General features: G+C 40.1%; 1 protein-coding gene across 1 annotated transcript in view; it reads right to left on the reverse strand.

Annotated features, from left to right (window-relative positions):
• Positions 1 to 10437: 10437 nt before the first annotated feature.
• Positions 10438 to 22841, reverse strand: part of LOC128694518 (uncharacterized) — a 112058-nt gene continuing 99654 nt past the window's right edge. The window contains exons 10-11 of the mRNA XM_070097840.1: positions 16720 to 16818; positions 10438 to 11683 (exon numbers count right to left, since the gene is read on the reverse strand). Coding sequence (XP_069953941.1) covers positions 11543 to 11683; positions 16720 to 16818 — 240 coding nt within the window. The 3' untranslated portion in view covers positions 10438 to 11542. The remainder of the gene's footprint in view (positions 11684 to 16719; positions 16819 to 22841) is intronic.

Below are 22841 nucleotides of genomic sequence, written 5' to 3' on the forward strand. Positions count from 1 at the left end.
AATTGTCATAATATGATACCTATATTGGCTAATTTTTCTTAGAGATGTGACAGTGAATGAGTAAATATTTTTGAGATGTGTACTATATTTCATGGCTTATTAGACACATTTCCCCCCCCCTCCCCCCATGAAATGTCTCCAAAAACCACCATGCGTCCTATAAACTGAAGGTCAGTGACGGGAGCTATAAATTTGAGGTGTGGGGTGGGCTGTAGCTCCCCCAGTTGCATCCAATGCTGAGCCATTGAAACTAAATCAAGTCTTATAAGCCGTGAAATATGGTATGTTTGAATATTCAACATGTCTGTTTCATTCAATCGGCAGAGTTATACAAGACAAACGACATTGGTTATGTAATTATTATAATTCGTAAATAATTCATATGATTTCCTCACTTCTTTAGTGCTATTCTCGTGGTTTTAAATTATTTTTGACAAATTACTCTAATAAAATATAATGTAGGATGGTTTAGAAAGCAAATGATAATAGTTATATTTATATGATGTGCCTTGTAGGTCAGTTTTACCATCTTGGCAAGTTAGACAAATACTGTTTTGCAAAACAAAGTAAGTTTGTATTTATTTTTACTACAAAAGTTTGTCTGAACATCTCCAAATTCATACACATTTCATTGAGGTTAGATATTTGACCTTCAGATAACTGCCATTCAGAATACAGTGTGCATTTTGCTCCAAATTATCATGAGCTCACAAAGGTCATAGGTTGATAAGGATTGCAGTAGTTAAAAAAAATTCCACATTCAGAGTTACATTCTAGTGATTATTTTTCTTCAGAGGAAAGGGGAAAATAAGATAGTCGTTGTCTTATGATCTATCCAACTTACGACCATCTGCACTTATAACCATGAATATTTGTATGCCTGGCAGCATAAATGAGGCTGTATGATAGCGATTCTGTATTTTATTTCAATTTTGATTTTATATTTTAATTGTAATTTTAAGCCAGTTGTAATGTACACATGTTTAAATTAAACCATTCCTAAGATAAAAAAAGTTTAAAGAAACAAGTTGATATAAAGATTATGAAATTTATAATTACAATATTTGTCCGACTTTTGTCCAGTTCAACTTACTACTGGCTGGTCAGAACCTAACCTGGTCGTAAGTCAACGACTATGTGTAGATCCATGAGAAGTAACCTGATTAACCATAAGCTCCCTGAACTAACAAGGGGTGCTTGTGGATAACCTCATTAAGGAATGGACTAGGCATTTTGGTAAGGTTCAAGTGAATTGTAATTTGGAAAGACAGTGGGTGCAGAGCAAATATTTATTATAGATTACATTTTGCTCTGCGTTGAGCTTTGTCAAATCTGTGACTTGATAAAACTTTGCCCAGAGCAACCAAACATAACCAGGTTAAAATTTACATACTATACAACTTATTGCTGTATAGCCCTTGTGGTTTAGCGCTTCTTTTTTATTATAATAATAATAATAATAATATACAACTTATTAATTTGTCTGTTTTCCTTGGGATGCGCATTCTTCAGTGAGCCCCAGTATTTAGGGGAAGATTTGCCTGGTTTGAGTGACACTGCAGTAACAGCCTGGTTGATCAGGCTCTGATCCACCAGGAGGCCTGGTCACAGACCGGACCGCGGGGGCGTTGACCCCCCGGAACTCTCTCCAGGTAAACTCCAGGCATCAAAATGTATGATTAATATAGGAGGGCCCTGCTTATTCAGTACACTCTTTTTGGTGTTCCACATTTTCATTGGCTGCCCAAAACGCCTCGGCATGATAGTGGCTTTCTTTGCTTCAGTCATATTATGATATGTAAACACACAAAGAAATAAATTTGTATTATTTATTTATTATTATTCAGTTGAGCCATTGTTCATTATGTTTGGTACTTTTACAATTTTTCTGTCATTTTTTCACATCATTTGCATAAGGGAAGGGCAGTTGGCACCATATTTAAAGGTAAGCATTGTATGTACTATGTACATGTATTTGTGTAAACTCATTATCAGGCATTTTAGATGCATTCAATAATGAAAAAACTTTTTCACCCGCTGGTGATTTTCGCTTACCACACGGGGTCGGGAACCTAAGAGCCGTACAAACGGGGCCCTGCTCTATGTGTAGTCTGTAATGAAGATAGACTCTGCACCATGTCGTCTTTGTATACATGAACCACAAAGCGGTTGGGGATTGAACCCATGGAGGCGAGTCCTATTATTATTATAATCGAAAGAAATGCTAAACCCACGAGGGTCATAGAGCACAGCAGTGAGTTTTAGGAATCTCTTGCCATGGGTTCAGTGCCTACCTGTTCCTTCATTTATTTTCTTTTGTGTTATTACAAATAGTATACATGTTGGCAATGACCTCCATCCTCCTCACATGAAATGTACTGTAATTAACAAGCATATTTTAAGCTATACCTTATAGGGGCCATTCAGACACAGTCTTTGTGGCAGATTGCATAATTGGGTTTTTTATTTTATGGGGGTTAACCTGCAATTGCTTGCTATACCAAGGCTGGGAGATTGCAGCTTTTTGTAAACAAAACTGATGTATGTAAGTAGTTGTTCTCTGTTTGTCTGTAAAAATTAGTCAGGAATTAAAATGTATAAGCTTTATTCGTATACAATATGGATATAATTATCGAAGTAATTTGTATTAAATCAAAGCAGCTTTTATTTGTTTTTTGATTATGGTATAACTTTTATTGATTTTATGTGAAAAATGGAATGTAGATTGATTATATTAATGGTATTAATATCCTCTCAAGGGAGATTTTTTTTTTTATTTTTGGATCCAAGGAAGTGGATCTGGCCTCCACCTCTTTGGATCATAAGAACATAAGAAAGGAGGAACACTGCAGGAGGCCTGTTGGCCCATACTAGGCAGGTCCTTTACAATTCATCCCACTAACAAAACATTTGCCCAACCCAATTTGCAATGCTACCCAAGAAATAAGCTCTGATGTGAAAGTCCCACTCAAATCCAACCCCTCCCACTCATGTACTTATCCAACCTAAATTTGAAACTATCCAAAGTCCTAGCCTCAATAACCCAACTAGGTAGACTGTTCCACTCATCAACTACCCTATTTCCAAACCAATACTTTCCTATGTCCTTTCTAAATCTAAACTTATCTAATTTAAATCCATTACTGCGGGTTCTCTCCTGGAGAGATATCCTCAAGACCTTATTAATATCCCCTTTATTAATACTTATCTTCCACTTATACACTTCGATCAGGTCTCCCCTCATTCTTCGTCTAACAAGTGAATGTAACTTAAGAGTCTTCAATCTTTCTTCATAAGGAAGATTTCTAATGCTATGTATTAATTTAGTCATCCTGCGCTGAATGTTTTCTAACGAATTTATGTCCATTCTGTAATATGGAGACCAGAACTGAGCTGCATAATCTAGGTGAGGCCTTATTAATGATGTATAAAGCTGCAGTATGACCTCTGGACTTCTGTTGCTTACACTTCTTGATATAAATCCCAGTAATCTATTTGCCTTATTACGTACGCTTAGGCATTGCTGTCTTGGTTTAAGGTTGCTGCTCACCATAACCCCCAAGTCCTTTTCGCAATCTGTATGGGTAAGTTCTACATCATTTAACTTATAAGTACTAGGGTTATGGGCACTCCCGAGCTTCAGGACCTTGCATTTATCTACATTGAACTGCATCTGCCACTTTTCTGACCAAGAATAGAGTTTGTTTAAATCCTCCTGAAGTTCCATAACATCTACGTTTGAATCAATTATCCTGCCTATCTTTGTGTCATCGGCGAATTTGCTCATATCACTAGTAATTCCCTCATCAAGATCATTGATATATATTATAAACAACAACGGGCCCAAGACTGATCCCTGTGGAACGCCACTTGTTACAGATCCCCACTCGGATTTAACCCCATTTATGGACACTCTGCTTCCTGTCTGTGAGCCATGACTCGATCCATGAGAGCACTTTTCCCCCAATGCCATGAGCTGCCACTTTCTTTAAGAACATAAGAAAGGAGGAACACTGCAGCAGGCCTGTTGGCCCATACTAGGCAGGTCCTTTACAATTCATCCCACTAGCAAAACATTTGCCCAACCCAATTTTCAATGCTACCCAAGAAATAAGCTCTTATGTGCAAGTCCCACTCAAATCCAACCCATCCCACTCATGTACTTATCCAACCTAAACTTGAAGCTACCCAAAGTCTTAGCCTCAATAACCCAACTAGGTAGTCTGTTCCGCTCATCAACCTTACTAAAATCTAAGTAAATAATATCAAATTCTTTATCGTGGTCAACAGCCTCAAAAGCTTTACTGAAGAAAGTTAATAAATTAGTTAGACAAGACCGGCCTCTTGTGAATCCATGCTGATAAATTAGACACATGTGCAACTCTTGGGTATCTTTATTGAGGAAACGTTTCACCACACAATGGCTTCATCAGTCCATACAAAGGAGAATCTTGAAGAACAGGAGGAGAATGAGGTAATCAGTCCCTCAACCTTGAGTCGATGTGGTCAGTCCATCAATCTTGAATAGAATACGGCATACGTGCGGAGAAGGAGCTTATAAACCATTTGTAGGAGAGGTGCAGCAGTCATAGGTGGTGTCACATTTGTTCAATGCGGAAGTAGGTCGTGCCCAAGAATTAGGCAAGCGAAGAATTCCCAAGTATTAAGATCCCAAGAAGTTGCAGTGTCTGACAGGTTTGTAGATGAATGGTTCAGAGAACCGACATGTTGATAAATTAGACATGTGCAACTCTTGGGTATCTTTATTGAGGAAACGTTTTGCCACACAGTGGCTTCATCAGTCCATACAAAGGAGAATCTTGAAGAACAGGAGGAGAATGAGGTAATCAGTCCCTCAACCTTGAGTCGATGTGGTCAGTCCATCAATCTTGAATAGAATACGGCATACGTGCGGAGAAGGAGCTTATAAGCCATTTGTAGGAGAGGTGCAGCAGTCATAGGTGGTGTCACATTTGTTCAATGCGGAAATAGGTCGTGCCCAAGAATTAGGCAAGCGAAGAATTCCCAAGTATTAAGTATGACTGCTGCACCTCTCCTACAAACGGTTTATAAGCTCCTTCTCCGCACATATGCCGTATTCTATTCAAGATTGATGGACTGACCACATCGACTCAAGGTTGAGGGACTGATTACCTCATTCTCCTCCTGTTCTTCAAGATTCTCCTTTGTATGGACTGATGAAGCCACTGTGTGGCGAAACGTTTCCTCAATAAAGATACCCAAGAGTTGCACATGTGTCTAATTTATCAACATGTCGGTTCTCTGAACCATTCATCTACAAACCTGTCAGACACTGCAACTTCTTGGGATCTTAATACTTGGGAATTCTTCGCTTGCCTAATTCTTGGGCACGACCTACTTCCGCATTGAACAAATGTGACACCACCTATGACTGCTGCACCTCTCCTACAAATGGTTTATAAGCTCCTTCTCCGCACGTATGCCGTATTCTATTCAAGATTGATGGACTGACCACATCGACTCAAGGTTGAGGGACTGATTACCTCATTCTCCTCCTGTTCAAGATTCTCCTTTGTATGGACTGATGAAGCCACTGTGTGGCAAAACGTTTCCTCAATAAAGATACCCAAGAGTTGCACATGTGTCTAATTTATCAACATGTCGGTTCTCTGAACCATTCATCTACGAATCCATGCTGAGTATCATTAATCAAGCTATGCTTATCGAGATGGCTTCTTATAATCTCAGCTGTAATTGACTCTAGTAATTTGCATACAATTGAGGTCAGGCTTATTGGGCGGTAATTTGACGGTAACGACTTGTCCCCTGTTTTAAAAATAGGAATTACATTAACCATCTTCCACATATCAGACATTACACCTGTTTGAAGAGATAAATTAAGAATATTAGATCTGATTGCCTCCCATATTCCCCAGGCATTGTGTGACCTTGCAGGTTTAGAACTTTCCTCAAAAATGTAAAATATGAATAATTAAAATAATGGCATTGAAACACTATGAATACTTTACACATCTTCCTGTCTAGGCGCAGCATACTTTTGAACACTTTCATCTCTTTGAACACCTCCATTATCGATGAAAAATGATTGAACTTTCAGTATTTTGCCTATCCAAGTTTATTGTGTACTTTACTGTATATGAACATTTAACCTTTTCAGATAAGTGTCTGTGCTCTATAAATAATTACCTAACTAGTTAAGAGTACTTGAACGTAGTGAACATCTCTTGTATTCCTAATAAGTGTCTGATCTCTTTGAACATATCCTCTATCCAGGATAACTAGATGGACATTGGCTTTTAATAGCCAATTAAAGTATCTGAACTCTTTGAACACCTCCCCAATCCTGATGAAGTACGTATCTGTAATATCTGAACTCCACCTGCATCCAGGTTAAACACTTTAAACATCTCCTCAAGTGGGTTGCCTTGATGTTGGTAAGGGCTCTTCATCCAATATAATATCTTTATTTCTACAAGTGCATGTACAAGGTATAAGGCCTAGCTGACAACAATGACATAATACTATATAAAAAGCCGCTTGTTATGCTGAGCATTTCGGGCAAGTTAAGTCAGTTTTGTCCCACGATGCTGCCCATGCCAGTCAACTAACACCCAGGTACATTACATTAATGACCTTGATGAAGGGATTACTAGTGACATGAGTAAGTTTGCTGATGATACAAAGATAGGCCGTATAATTCACTCTGAGGAGGATATCAATGAGCTCCAGGACGATTTGAACAAATTAATGTCTTGGTATGAAAAATGGCAGATGAAGTTTAATGTGGATAAGTGTAAGGTACTTGCCCTTGGTAATGAAAATAACCCTCGAAGCTATAATCTAGGTGAAGTAGAGCTTGATCATACAGAATGTGAAAAAGACTTGGGAGTCATGGGCAGAAATCTAAAGCCAAGACAGCAGTGCCTTAGTGTACACAACAAGGCCAACAGATTACTTGGATTTATCTCAAGAAGTCCAAAAGTTATTTTACAGCTCTATACATAACTAGTGAGGCCTCATTTAGATTATGCTGCTCAGTTTTGGTCCTCTTACTACAGGATGGACATAGACTCATTAGAGAACATACAGAGAAGAATGACTGAAATGATTTACTGTGTAAGGAACCTCCCGTATGAAGATAGACTTAAAGCCTTAAATCTCCACACTCTGGAGAGGCGTAGAATGAGGGGAGATATCATTGAAGTGTATAAGTGGATGACGGGCATAAACAAGGGAGACATTAATAAAGTACTGAGGGTGTCGAACCAGGTAAGAACCAGGAATAATGGATTTAAGTTGGATAAATTTAGATTTAGAAAGGACATAGGTAAGTACTGGTTTTCTAACAGAGTTGTAGATGCGTGGAACAGTCTTCCCAGTGGGGTGATAGAGGCTAGGACCTTGGGTAGCTTTAAGAAGAGACTGGACAAATATATGAGTGGGAGGGGCTGGGTTTGATTGGTGTCATGGGGTACGGGAGTTATTTCTTGGGTAGCTTTAGGTAGATGTCGTTTTGATAAGGACCTGCCTCGTATGGGCCAGTAGGCCTTCTGCAGTGTTCCTACATTCTTATGTTCTTATCCATTGTATACTGATGGGTGAACAGGGACAACAGGTGTCTTATGGAAACACATCCCAAATGTTTTCCAGTCATACCGGAGATTCGAACTCTGGACCTCAGTGTGTGAGCTGAGTGCACTGGCGATCGAGCTACGGGGCACCCTAGGATCAAACTTGATTAGTAAGTTTATTTGGGTCTGCACAAATACAGTTACATAGATTATCATACATAGCAGCATATGTGTAGAGAACCTAGGATAACCCAAAAAAAAAGTCAGACATGACTTATTTCCATTCCACCTCATCCTTGCCCTTCCTCAGATGCTGTATTACTCCTATAGGTTTAGTGCTTCTCAATGAATATAATAATTAGTGTTTACACTAGAGATTACTAATATCACTTACGACCGAGCTCGGTTCTGAGAAAGCGGTCGTAAGTCGAAATGGACGTAAGCCGAACTTTACTACTGAATATCAACATCACATTTTTGTAATGACTATTTTATTGTTTTATTTTGGTATTTCATGTTTTACTTTACTTTTTATGCTGTTAATACTGTATTTTATACTGTAAGGTTTAGGATAAACACTGTGTACAACACAAACAGTTGTTTATTTCCCAGAAATTTGGCTTAGAAAACAAGGTCGTAAGTCGTATGTCGAGCAGGTTGTAAGTTGAATGGTAAGTGTATCTAGACTCGTATATATTTAGCATTTGAACTAATTGGATTATTATTATAATCAAAAAGAAGCGCTAAGCCACAAGGGCTATACAGCTGAACTAATTGGAACATCTTTTGTTAGGCTAGAAATCTGATTTCTTTTAATACACTACTTGTCCCCTCAAGGGAGTTTCCTTGATGCTGGTGAGGGGCTCTTGATCTAGGGAATTGGATATGCTCCAGTTCCCTGAATTGACCCTGAATACCTTCCACCCTCCACCCCAACAAATGGGCTGTATAATCCTATGGGTTTAGCGCTCCCCACGATTATAATACACTATTTGCCAATACCTTGTACTAAACTCAGGATAAAAACTGTGCAGGTTTATGTGTTGTCTTTAGTTTGCCTGGAAAGCTGTGTAGTCTTTCAAATTATCGTATTATTATTATTATTATTATTATCAGTCAAGTGCTAAACCCACAGTGATCATACAGCACTCAACTTATTGTATACTTTTGTACAATCACAAAATAAAAATTATTATTATTGTCAAGGTTAGATTCTTGTCTAGTTAAGCACCTCTCCTATCAAAGTTTTTTTTTTTTTTTTTTTTTTTTCAACAAGTCGGTCGTCTCCCACCGAGGCAGGGTGACCCAAAAAAGAAAGAAAATCCCCAAAAAGAAAATACTTTCATCATCATTCAACACTTTCACCACACTCACACATTATCACTGCTTTTGCAGAGGCGCTCAGGATACAACAGTCTAGAAGCATATACGTATAAAGATACATACGTGGGTCCAAGTATCTTAACTTTCCGAACACCTCTGTCCAAGTTAAATTTGGAATTCTTTACTTCCTACCATTTCAACATGAATTATTGGAATTTTATCATTATCCAGGTTACATTTCTTAACTTTTTGAATACTTGCCCTATTTGCATTAAATATCTGAATTTTTTGAATACCTGCCCTTTTTTGAATACCTACCACTCACTACGAAAGCAAAAGACTTGGCAGACGATGCAACATCCGCCCAATGAAAAGCAGGGGTGTCACTAGCACGTTAAGAGACCATACAATAAGTGTCAGGGGCCCGAGACTGTTCAACTGCCTCCCAGCACACATAAGGGGGATTACCAACAGACCCCTGGCAGTCTTCAAGCTGGCACTGGACAAGCACCTAAAGTCAGTTCCTGATCAGCCGGGCTGTGGCTCGTACGTTGGTCTGCGTGCAGCCAGCAGCAACAGCCTGGTTGATCAGGGGCTGATCCACCAGGCCGCCTGGTCACAGACCGGGCCGCGGGGGCGTTGACCCCCGAAACTCTCTCCAGGTAAACTCCAGGTATCATATTAAATGCCTGAACTCTTTCCACGCCACTGTTATCCAGGTTGGTTATTTATTACGTTCTTCTTTTTGATAATAATAATAATAATACATTCATGGGGGTGTGCTAAACCCTTAGGGTACATAGTGCCTGGGAGAAGGGGAGGCAATCAAGTTCATTCCAAGGAATAAGACGATAGGTTCAATTCCTTGGATCAAGAGCCCCTTACCAGCATCAAGGCACCTCCCTCTGTTCACTTCCATTATCTAAATTAAGTATTCAGATTCATAGTCAGTTACAGAATGAGCTTTTATTGGGACTTATTATTGTTATTAATTAATAATAATACTAATATTGTGTTATGCAGAACCCATGTGGGTCATTCAGTGCTAGGAGTAGAGGCTCAATCCTTTGTCCTCTTATGTGATGGATGCACTACTCTCAGCTGGCCATGCTAATAGGAGAATCTTATTAGGGCTACATTTTGCACTGTGAAGAGCTACACGAAACATTGTCTCGATAGAAGCTTCCTCTGAAATTTTTCTTTTCATACTTTTTGGTGATAATCCATAACCAAACTTGTATATGTGTTATAAATTATTTTTACCTGTTCATATTACATTTTCAATTCACTTGGAAATCATTTTCACTGATTTAATGGACTTTAGAAATATGGGACAAATCAGATGGAGTCAATAAATAAATAAAAAAAAAGCCCATTGGTTGCAGAATTGTCCATTATTGTAAAGATCCGAGTAAAACAGTCAATTGTCCACTACAGTTGCCATTACCAGCTACCAGCTTTTCCCTATTAACATGTTACATCTAGTTAAAATTTCTTTTTGTTCATGGTATTGCTGGTAAAAACAAGGAATGTAACCATATTTATTTTTTTATTCATAAACATTAACATGAATAAGTAACACTACAAAATATGTATAATACCAGGAATGGCAAATATCTCTATATTATATATACTTGTGCTCATGTGCCTGGAGCTGATGGGAATCACTTTACACCACCAGGGCAGAGCAGGCACAGAGATGCTACACAATTATATGCATTTGTGTGTATGTAAAAAATATATCAGTATTTAGTCAGTAACTGTACAGAGTTATACAAGGTCGCAACACGCTTCAGAAGACTAGTCTTGCATTTATAGATGATCCCAGTAAATGTTCAACAATAATTATAGTAGTTGAAAGGTTACTGTGTACATCATACCCCCACTACATGATAAATCTAAAGGTCTTACCATAGCTACTGCAGTTGTGGTTTGGCAAGAACTTATTCTTCCAGATACTCGATTACAAATTTTGTTAAACATAATCCATTATCTAGTTTTTTCTTTATTTCTTTATGTTCTCCCTACAGAATTCTTATGTGAAACTTTAGAGATATTTCATTAACAATAGTATTTAAAGAAATGTCTGCAATATATGCATAAATAAGGCAAGATTTTTTCTTGTAAATTAAAATGTTTATTTGTACAAGGAATTGGAACACATTAGTTCATAGATCTGGTTGATTGCTCCCAATCTTAACCTTCTTAGTTATTGACCAATAACTGGAAGGCTTTAGGTACTCAGGAGAGGGGTAACGGTGAACACTTGCTACGTCACAAGAGCTTCACTGTTTTAGGATCACCACAACAAAGACTCATCTGATATGAGTCACAGCTCTTCAGGGAAGAGCCATTGGTGTATCATACACTGTCCTGCTGTCAGTGATTCATATTACATGCCAGAAATCTCATTACACTCAAGACTCCTTCACATGGCCCATTGAAACCTTGCAATAATTATGGAGTCCTGGGTGAAGAGCTACATGTACAAGGAAGGGAAGACCTGGTTGCAAGCTGACTTCTGAGCTCAGGTAACATGTGCTCAACAGATTACCCAAGGGCAGGCTAGAGACACTGAGCTTATGAAGTGCTTGTGTGGTTTGAGATCGAAGAGCTCCATACAAACTATGTGGACAGTTTTATGGCTATATACGCAGAAGCAGGTCTGGAGGCAGGCTGGCAGAGTTGCGTAGCAAGGTGACGCGCTGTGTGAGAGCCACATTGGCTTTCTTCCTCCCCACCTCTGATCTCAGGGTCTTAACCTCCCGCTGAGCCAGTGTCCTCAGCTAAAGAAACAGAGGTAATATTAATAAAGAATAAGTTATAACAGGAAATAAAAAAAAATGCCATTTTATTCCATCCTGAACTATCATCAATTTGCGAGGTCCTTGTTAATGGCAGATATAAAGAGTACAAGTGTATTCTTGCAAGAATTTTTTTTTTTTTTAACCTAATTTAACCTTTGCCAGTTTGGGTTTAGACCAAAGAGGTGTCTTATGTTAGGCAAAAGGACACGAGTGCAACTCATGTGGTAACGTTTCACTCTCCAGAAGTTTTATCAAGCCGTTACAAAAAATACATTTACACAGAGGGTGGTGTGGAGTGAGGTGTAATAGTAGTAGTAATACAATATGGTAGGACAATCAACTTGCACATGAGTAAAAGGTTATGAAAGCTATTACTTGGGTAGCATAAAAATAGACAAATATTTCTGATAGCAGTTGGATTTGAGAAGGTCTGTTTCAGTATTCCTCCTCTGTTATGTTCTTGTGTAGTATTAGCAGCAGAGACTGTGATGGCAGGGTTTATTGTTTTGAGGAGAATTTTTGCTAATATTTCAGAGATGATGAAACTGCCTTTTTACTTGTGTTAGAAACAGCAATTAATGATGATTCAAGGCATTACGTCTGCAGAAATTGGGATCTGTGACCACTAGTAGGGCGTTGTTGAATTTCACGAGGCAATTGGTGGAATTCCGGTGTTGTACACAGGTGTTGTGCAAGTTATCAATCCTACTTCTATTTCAGTCAAGATACTAAGACCAAAGGAGGCATCATCATTGGATTTTTCCTAAGAACATATAGAATTTATAGTCCTGAGTTTGACAAGGAATGCACTTACATACACCAAATCTTCATGGATCTACATTTTCCTTCCTTTTTCCATCAAAGACTGCAAGAAAAGAGCTCTTCAGATTATCAATTATTCACGCACCAACACCACTCCCAACAAAGTTATAATCCTTCTCATCAGCCACGTTACACTGAACGTTTCCAAGGTACTAACACTAGAGCCACCATCGCATCCAGCACTTCCATAAGGGATCTAACCAGGACAAAATTGAATCACCATGAACCAGTCAATACAGGAGTTTACATTATACCTCGTGGAGGCTGTGACAGGATGTATGTAGGTGAAAGAGCAAGGAATCTCGAAACACACCTTAATGAACACATTAATGCATGTAGGAATGATAACTTAAACAATGCTGGCGTACAACGCCAGAATTCCACCAATTACCTTGTGAAATTCAACGACGCCCTACTAGTGGTCAGAGAACCCAATTTCCACAGACGTCAATGCCTTGAATCATCATTAATTGCCGTTTCTAACACAATCAAGCAAAATAAAGGCAGCTTCATCATCTCTGCAGTATGAGCAAAAATCCTACTCAAAACAATAAACCCTGCCATCACAGTCTCTGCTGCTAATACTACACAAGAACATAGCAGAGGAGGAACACTGAAACCACACCTCCTCAAATCCAACTGCTAACAGAAATATTTGTCTATCCTGCTTTTATGATACCAAAGTAATAGCTTTTATAACCTTTTACTCAATGTGAAAGTTGATTGTTCTACCATATTGTATTACAACTAATATTACTACCAGTAGTATTACACCACACTCCAAGCCTATATATACTCTCTGTGTCCACGTATTGTTTGTAACGGCTTGATAAAGCTCCTGGAGAGCGAAACAGTGCCACAATAAAATGTCACATTAGTTGCACTTGTGTCCTTTTAGTAAGTTTATTCAGATATGCACAAATACAGTTACATAGATTATCATACATAACAGCATGTGTAGAGAACTTGGGATAACCCAAAAAAGTCAGTCAGTGACATTTCCATTGGGAAAAGGCGAAGACGGAGAAGGGGAAAAAACATCAGGTTAAGTCACGGGTGTTCTGAAGTTTGGAGCATTTTACAATGTAATGGGAAAGGGAGGCATCTACAGAGAAAGCCAGGACTAACATTCATACAAGAAAAGTCGTGTATAAGGGAGGATTCAACCAACCCGTGACTGTGATGATGACCAACAAACTCACTCTCAACATGGACAAATGCTGTATAGCCCTTGTGGCTTAGCACTTCTTTTTGATTATAATAATAATAATATGGACAAAACATACTTCAAGCTGTTTGGAAACAGAGCCTTAAATATCCAACTTAATATATCGATAAAAGGTTTCCCTATTTCAATACACACTGAGGGTAAATTTCTAGATCATCATCTTGACTGTAATCTTAAATTTCATTCCCACATCCAGCATATATCCAAGAAAATTTCCAAATCAGTAGGCAGCCTACTTCCTACCCTATACCACTTTCCTTTTTGATTATAATAATAATATACCACTCTTTAATATATTCCTACCTCACCTATGATATTTGTGCCTGGAGTTCAACCACAGCCAACCACCTTAAACCTTTAATAACCCAACAAAAGGCTGCTGTGCAGATGATTACCAGCTCCTGTGAAAGACAGCACACCCCACCACTTTTCAAAAGCCTGAACTTGCTTTATAAATATTTGAGACATGCTCATATTATTGTGCCTACTACATATACAGAACGTTAAACTCCAATATAAACCCTCCACTTCAACTTCTTGATATCTAAAACAGAACGCACAGTCACAATACCAGGCATAAGGCACTCTTCGACATCCCTCGTGTTAGTCTCGCACTATGCAAAAATGCAGTGCACATAAAGGGCCCAAAGATCTGGAATTCACTACCTGAACTGGTAAAGGATCCCCTGACTAATTATAAATTTAGGACTTCACTTAAAAATCCTCTCTCAATACTAACCAAAACAACTTCTAATCAGTTATTATGTTATACATGTATGACCTCTAGTCTATTAAACATCTGCCAATCCATGAAATATTACTGCTTGAACCATTAATTATAATATTGTTTTTATTATGTGCAACTTCTGATTTTTTCAGAAGTTGCACATAATAAAGGTGTGGAGTTAAAAGATAAAGAATCAAACACAAAGTGGGAGTTGTCACGGTTGCTCTTTGCTGATAACACAGTGCTTTTGGGAGATTCTGAAGAGAAGTTGCAGAGGTTGATGGATGAATTTGGTAGGGTATGTAAAAAGAAGAAAATTAAAAGTGAATATAGGAAAGAGTAAGGTTGAGGATAACAAAAAGATAAGGTGACGAAAGACTGAATATCAGATTGGAGAGAGAGAGTATAGAGGAGGTGAATGTATTAAGATATTTAGGAGTGGATGTATCAGCAGATGGGTCTATGAAGGGTGAGGTGAATCACAGAACTGATGAGGGTAAAAAGGGTGAGTGGTGCAATTGGGAGTCTGTGAAGACAAAGAACTTTGTCTGTGGAAGCAAAAAGGGGAATGTATGAGAGCATAGTTGTACCAACACTCTTGTATGGGTGTGAAGCATGGGTGATGAATGTTGCAATGAGGAGAAGGCTGGAGGCAGTTGAGATGTCATGTCTGAGGGCAATGTGTGGTGTGAGTATAATGCAGAGAATTCGTAGTTCGGAAATTAGGAGGAGTGGGATTACCAAAACTGTTATCCAGAGGGCTGAGGAGGGGTTGTCGAGGTGGTTCGGACATGTAGAGAGAACGGAACAAAAGAGAATGACTTCAAGAGTGTATAAATCTGTAGTGAAGGGAAGGTGGGGTAGGGGTCAGCCTAGGACGGGTTGGAGGGAGGGGGTAAAGGAGGTTTTGTGTGCGAGGGGCTTGGACTTCCAGCAAGCATGCATAAGCGTATTTGATAGGAGTGAATGGAGACAAATGGTTTTTAATACTTGACGTGCTGTTGGAGTGTGAGCAAAGTAACATTTATGAATTGATTCAGGGAAACCGGCAGGCCGGACTCGAGTCCTGGAGATGGGAAGTACAGTGTCTACACTCTGAAGGAGGGGTGTTAATGTTGCAGTTTTATAACTGTAGTGTAAAGCACCCCTCTGCAAGACAGTGATGGAGTGAATGATGAAAGTTTTTCTTTTTTGGGCCACTCTGCCTTGGTGGGAATTGGCCGATGTGTTAATAAAAAAAAATATGTGCAACTTCGAGATTATTATTGTTATATACATACCTCCACCTTGACTACCTTGCGTTAATATTAAGATTAAATAAAGATTTTAATACAAGTTAACCACTCATCTTGTCTAGGTATAAGTAGTTATTATGTACCAAGATTAGTCTGCCAGAAATGTCCCGGTATTATACTGGCTTTTTTGTACTTAGCAAACCAAAATTGTAATTATACATTGTAACCTTTACAAAGAAATAAAATCTTTATTTTTTATTCTAACTACCTTCTGGCCCTGCTTCTAAAACACGAGCTCCATATTCTAGGTGTACTACTGAGCTTAAATGCAGCGCTGTATAACCCTTGTGGCTTAGCGCTTCTTTTTTATTATAATCTTAATGGTCCAGGAGCTGATATCCAGCTCCTGGACCTGTTGCTTTGCTAGCTGTGTTTGAGGGTGAAACCTTAGAATATTCATGTCTTGGATCTTTGTCAGTTATGTGAATAGTGTTTATCAAGGTGGAAAAAAAAAAAAAGTACCCTGTGTGCTTTTGTTTCCCACCTACTATCTATGGTATACAGCCTCTCCTCACCTAATGACAGATTTCTGTTCCTAATACCACATCAATAAATGAATTCGTTGCTAAATGAGGAGCATACTATAATGGTAGTGGGTTTAAGTCGTCATTTTTGATATTGCTTTAATGTCACCCCTTGTACCATTTATAACATTTTTAGTATATTTTTAAATGTTTATACAGTAGTGTACTGTATATTGTAATAAACAGAATAGAGGAAATCAACTCTAATATACATTATTTTGGTATGCATACTGGTCAGAGAGCCCGTTTTAAGTTCGAGTCGTCGGTAAACGAGTACGTTGCTAAGTGAGGAGAGGCTGTACATGGATGGAAACAACTTTCCCACACATTTAGCCTTTTGTGCCTTTTTCTTTGCCACAACTTTTCACCTGCTATTCAATCCTGACCTAGTCAAGATTTTGACCTGATCCTCTGCTCACCTTCATCTCGGCCTCCACCTTGATCTCCATAGCCTCCACCCTTCTCCGTAAGTCTTCAATTTCATGCCTGAGACGTATAACGGAGATCTTGTAGTTGGCCTGTTGAGAAATAAAGAGGTTAAATGTACCTGCAATTTCTACATACATACTCATTTTACTTCACTTAATTTCATTCTCTTAATATAAACAGTATCATTCCACAAGCAGGTATTCAGCAAGACCAACTGCACAAAAAGATAATTACATATTGTAAGGCAATGCTGACAAATATAGGCAATAGAACACACTATAAATGCAGTGGGAAGCTTTTTTTTTATCAAACAGCATTTCACTCAGAGAGAGCTTTGTTTTCATAAAGCTCTCTCAGCAAAATGTTTATAATATTATAGAGGAACGCTAAACCCATAGGGATTATACAGCACCTGTGGGGAGGATGGGATGGAAGGCATTCAGGCTTAATTCAGGGAAGTAGAACACAGATCCAGTTCCCAAAATCAAGAGCCCCTCATCAGCATCAAGGAACCTCCCTCAAGGGGTACATTATTAATAAAGGCTTACTGTTCTGTCTTTGTATCCCCATGAAATAGGTGTTATGACACTAGTGAATGGCTGTTGATTCAAAGAATGGAATTACCCTCCATTTCCTTGAATAGAATCTGATTACCTCCCACTTCCCTAGGTGCTGTATGACCCTTATGGGTTTAGCGCTTCCCACAAAGAATAATAATTAACCATAAAAGCAAGCTAAAACATACTCTTAAATAACTAAAAGGTATACTATATAAACCACTTTACTCAATATAGAATTAGCGATTAGTAAATATTTTGACTAAGATATCTTCCTGTCAAAGCAGGTTTCTTGATGCTGATGGAGGGCTCTGGCCCTTGTGGTTTAGCACTTCTTTTATTATTATAATAATAATAATAATGATGATGGAGGGCTCTTTGATCCATGGAATTGGACTTGTCTTCCCCTTGAGTCAGGCCTGATTGTCTATCCCCAGGATCTGTGCGACTCCTACGAGTTTAGTGCTTCCCATGAATGTAATATAGAGCATTCACTACAGATTAAAATAAATACGTGTTCTTCTGAACAAATCCTAAACCACTAAACTAGTAGAAAGTAAAGCAACAAGTAAACCAATAAGTAATCCATTGAACAAACTTAATATTCAACAAGTAGCTGAGGAATCATTAACCAAGTTAAAAAAAGAAGGTATGTTTGGCTTTCTGTTTAGTCTAAGAAACAGCTAAGCAAGTGATTCACTGAAGAGGTGAACAAGTTTGTGAAAAGAGTGAGCTATACATGAAACCAGTGATTAGGTGCATCAGTAAATAATTGGATATCGGCCCGTCAGGATAATGGCTAATTTGATTTCAGCCGCTTTTTTGGCTGAAATTCTATCCTGGATTTCAGCTGGCAACTCGGAAATTAGCTGTACTGGATGCATCCGCCCACCCTGCTGCATACATGAGTCAGTCTGGGTGTCTCTCTGTGAGAGAGCAACACACAGTGCATTCATCCAAACATTTCGTTATAATCCATTGTTTTTTGTGATTGTTTATTGAGTGTGACTGAAATAAGCCACTGTGGGCCCAAAGAAAGTTGCTAGTGCCAGCCCTTTGGTAAAGAAACAGACCTCTCTGGACAGTTTTTGTGCAACAGGGGTGCATTATTATTATTATAATAAAAAAAGAAGCGCTAAACCACAAGGGCCATACAGTGCTGCAGGGCAGGGAAGGAAGCGAGAGTATCGGGTGGCAAAAGGGAGAGGGATGATTAGTAAGTTCTCGAGGATAGCGGGGCAGTGGATAGCGCAGGGGTAGAGGGTAGCAAGAGATTGAGGTTGAAAGAAAGGGCTGTGGGGAGTGCTAAAGGCATCATCATCAGTGTTTGTGGAGTAAAGCAGTTGTCAAAAAGTCAATGAGAGAGTCTGGAATAAAGGAGGGTCCGTCAGCAAGAAGGGAAGGTAAAGAGCAGCAGAGTGGAGACAACAATGGAGGTAAATTCTGCGTGCTCGTTGATAGAGTGGGCAGTCTAACAGAATGTGACTTAACAGATACTGGAACCTGACAATTCTCAGAGAGAGGAACAGGGCGCCTCTCCATGAGATACCCGTGAGTAAGACGAGTGTGGCCAATGTGAAAACAGAAGAGCAGTTTCCCAACCTTGACACTGATGACAAGGAGACGGCCAGTAACCTAGACTCGGTTTAATAGAATGAAGTTTGTTATTGAGCAGATCAGACCAACGTTGTTGCCAACAGGGTGTGAAGGTGGGTAGCAATTACGGCAAAATAGTCCGTGAATGGAACACCTGACCATGCAGTAGTACATTGCCCTGTATGTCAACATGACCAGGGACCCAACAAAAAACAATATCTTTGTTTGGTAGAGATACGGCATAACCAAAGTTGGATACAGAGAACTAGGGGATGAGGTGTATCAAATTCTCGTATAGCCTGTAAAGTACTAAGGGAGTCTGAAACAACCAGAAATGGTGACGCAGGCATAGATGCAATACAGATAAGTGCTACAAGAATGGCATACAATTCAGCAGTAAAAATGCTAGCCGAGGATAGTATATGCCCATGCACGACACTATCCGGAAACACTGCTGCGAATCCGACGCCGTCAGAAGACTTAGAGCCATCTGTGTATATGGCGATGGCATGAGAATGAGAGCGGAAGTGGTGAAGAAAAGGAGAGCGGGAAGCTACCGTAAGCAGTTGGGCTTTCGCGCAAGGGAGTGAGAAAGAACAGACTCGAACAGCTGGAACTTCCCAGGAGGGCAGGGAAAAGGGAGATGCGACATGAACATAGGTGGTAACTGAAGGGAATACAAGCGAATGGAGGCAAAGAGAAAAGGGACGGAGTAAACAGGGGTGATGAACAAATAAAGAATGCCTACTAACATCGGTGACTATTCTGTATATGGAAGGGTTGCGGAGATCATGAGAGCAAACATAGTAGTGAAGGCACTGGGCATCACGGCAATTGGACAAGGATGGAATATTCACTTCAGCATAGACACACTCAACAGGGGAAGAGCGAAAAGCACCAAGGCATAAATGTAATCCCTGGTGATGGATGGGATTAAGGCTAGAGAGAGTAGCAGGAGAGGCCGCTGAATAGATCTGGTCACCATAATCGAGTTTCGATAAAATGAAGGCTGAATGTAGGCGAAGGAGAGTTCAACGATTAGCTCCCCCACGAAAGATGAGCAAGGGTTTTAAGAAGGTTCAGACAGCTGTGACAAGTTGCCTTCAGAGAGATAATGTGAGGTTTCCAGGATAATCTACGGTCAAAGAGAAGGCCTAGAAACCTGACCGTATCACGTTCAGGGATACACGAGCCATAGAAGTACAAAGGATGATTGGAGATGACAGAGCGTCTAGTGAAGGTAATTTGGCGAGTTTTAGTAATGGAAAATTTAAACCCATGCGTGGTGGCCCAATGGGAAACATGGTTGACCACATGCTGGAGAGAAACTATAATGAGGTGACAGTCAGCACCTGCACAAGCAATAGCAAAGTCATCAACATAGAGGGATGACCAAATATTGGATGGAAGAAGAGGCCAAATCATTTATAGCAAGGAGAAAAAGTGTGCTCAGAACATATCCCTGGGGGACACCTTCAGCTTGGACAAAGTACAGGGAAAGCATATTATTAACCCGAACACGGAAATGTCTGTCAGTTAAGAAGTTCTTGAGGAAAGATGGTAGATTGCCTCGGGGGCCTAAGGAGTGGGCTTGGGCCAAAATATTATACCTCCAAGTTTTGTCATATGCCTTCTCAAGATCAAAAAATCTGGCAATAGCTGAGTGGTTATTTGCAAAGGCATTACGAACATACGTATCCAAGCATAGTAAAGGGTCTATGGTAGAATGCCCCTTACGAAAACCATATTGACTAGTGGAGAGACTGTTGCGAGTCTCTAAATACCACATTAAACGTCGATTTACCAGACATTCCTTCACTTTGCAAACTGGACTAGTAAGAGCAATGGGACGATAGTGGGAGGCATCATGTCCCGTAGTACCTGGTTTGCGGAAAGGGAGAACAATGGCAGACTTCCACAGCTAGGGAAGAACTCCCTGTGACCAAATAAGATTGAAGAGTTTTAAGAGGACTGTAAGGGCCGACTGATGTAAATGTTGCAACATCCGAATATGAATGCCGTCAGGTCCAGCTGCCGATGATCGGCAAGCTGAGAGTGTCGCCTCCAGTTCCGGAAGTGTGAAAGGCACATAAGATTCTTCTTTGAAAGAAGAAAAGTCTAAGGGTGCTAACTCTCTGGCAGACTTTCAGGAAAGAAACGAGGGGCGTAGATGGAGCCCCTGATAAATATGGACCAGATGATTGCCAATTTCAATGGCAACATCAAGAGGGTTTGTTATAGCAACACCAGCAACCTGCAGAACAGGAGCCGGGTCAGGAGAGTATTTACTACTCAGTTTCCGTACTTTTTTCCAGACTGCACCCACAGAGGAGGCGGAGGTGATGGAAACAATCTCGCCAGTAAGTGCGTTTAGCATCACAAATGACATGACGAGTGACTGCTCACTTCTGCTTAAAATCAAGAAGTCTCTCTGTGGTTCTGTTGTACTGATACCTGCCCCACGCAGCGCGTTTCAAACGTACTGCCTGAGCACAAGCAGGAGACCACCATGGCATGCACTTCTGAGAAAGCCTGCCCGAGGTTTGGGGTATAGAATGAGAAGCTGCAGTGAAAACTGACGTCGAGAAGAGGTGTAAAAGCTCATCAATGGAGGAAGAAGGAACCTCACTAAAAGCAGTTAGTTGCAAGTAAAGGTCCCAATTTGCTTGACCAAATTGCCAGCGTGGGCTATGAAGAGGTGGTGAATATGAAAAAGAGGTCAGAATGATTGGAAAATGATTGCTGTCATGCAAGCCCGGGAGAACAGACCAGGTGAAGCCTAGTGCAGTGGAGGAAGAGCAGACCGAGACATCATTGCAAGAGAGAGTATGAGTACGAGGATCAAAATGGGTGGGAGTACCCGTATTTAAAACATGGAGAGGGTGAGAAGCGAGAAAAGCTTCCAACTGAATGCCACGTGAATCACAGTGAGACCCCCAGAGGAAATGATGGGCATTAAAATCGCCAAGTAACAGAAGTGGTGGTGGTAAGGATGAAACAAGAAAGGCAAAATCTGGGATAGATAATGCCTGAGAAAGAGAGATACAAAGAACAGATTGTATACCACTTATTCAAGTGGATACGGGCTGCAGTGTAATGCAGCGAGGTACGAACAAATAGCTGACAGTACGGAATATCAGTGTGTAGAAGGGCACTTTCATTAAAGGTCCCATCAGAAACAGGATCCAAAGAATACAATAAGTTATAGCCTGAGATGGGATGGAAAACAGCAGTGTAATTTTGGTTCTTGTAAGCAAACACCAACAGGGGAAAACCGGTAGAGCAACATCTGAAGCTCACCTCGATTACCCGAGGCCGCGGATATTCCACTGTAAATAGGCCATGATGATCAACGAGAAAGATACCAGGAATTCGCAGGTAAGGGTACCTATGGACTCGAGGGGTTAGAAAAGTCCACATGTGGTGGCAGCGGAAAACGTTCAAGCAGCGAAGGAACAGAGCGCTGCGAAGAAAGGAGTTATGCAGATGAAGGAGAGGGAAGAGAAGGGACAGGAGGTAGATCATTGTCCATTGATGGTTTAGTCTCTTCAATATATTCTGAGATAGCTTCAAGCATTTCGGAAGTCAAAGAGACAATATTGGAGATAGGAGGAGGAGGTTGAGTAAAGATGGGGACAGGAATGGACTGTACCAAAGTAGGGGGGACGAGAGGGTGGAGGGCACTGGAGAAGAAGTGTGGGAAGACAGAAGAGGAAGAAACTTGGGAGGGTCAGAAGAGGAAGAAACTTGGTAGGGGACAGGGAAGGAAGGCACCGTTCGAGGAGGGTGAACCTCCACACTCATCACAGAGCTAGTGAGAGGTGAAGAAACAGATAGAGAGACTGGAAAAGTAAACTGTGGAGGGAGAAGAAGGGAAGGAGGGGTTAAATGAGATTTGACCAATGGGGATTTTTTGGACTTCTGAAAAGTAGAGGGGTGATTGGGAGGAGGTGTTGTAC

Source organism: Cherax quadricarinatus, chromosome 60 (assembly GCF_038502225.1).
Source record: "Cherax quadricarinatus isolate ZL_2023a chromosome 60, ASM3850222v1, whole genome shotgun sequence".
Taxonomy (NCBI): domain Eukaryota; kingdom Metazoa; phylum Arthropoda; class Malacostraca; order Decapoda; family Parastacidae; genus Cherax; species Cherax quadricarinatus.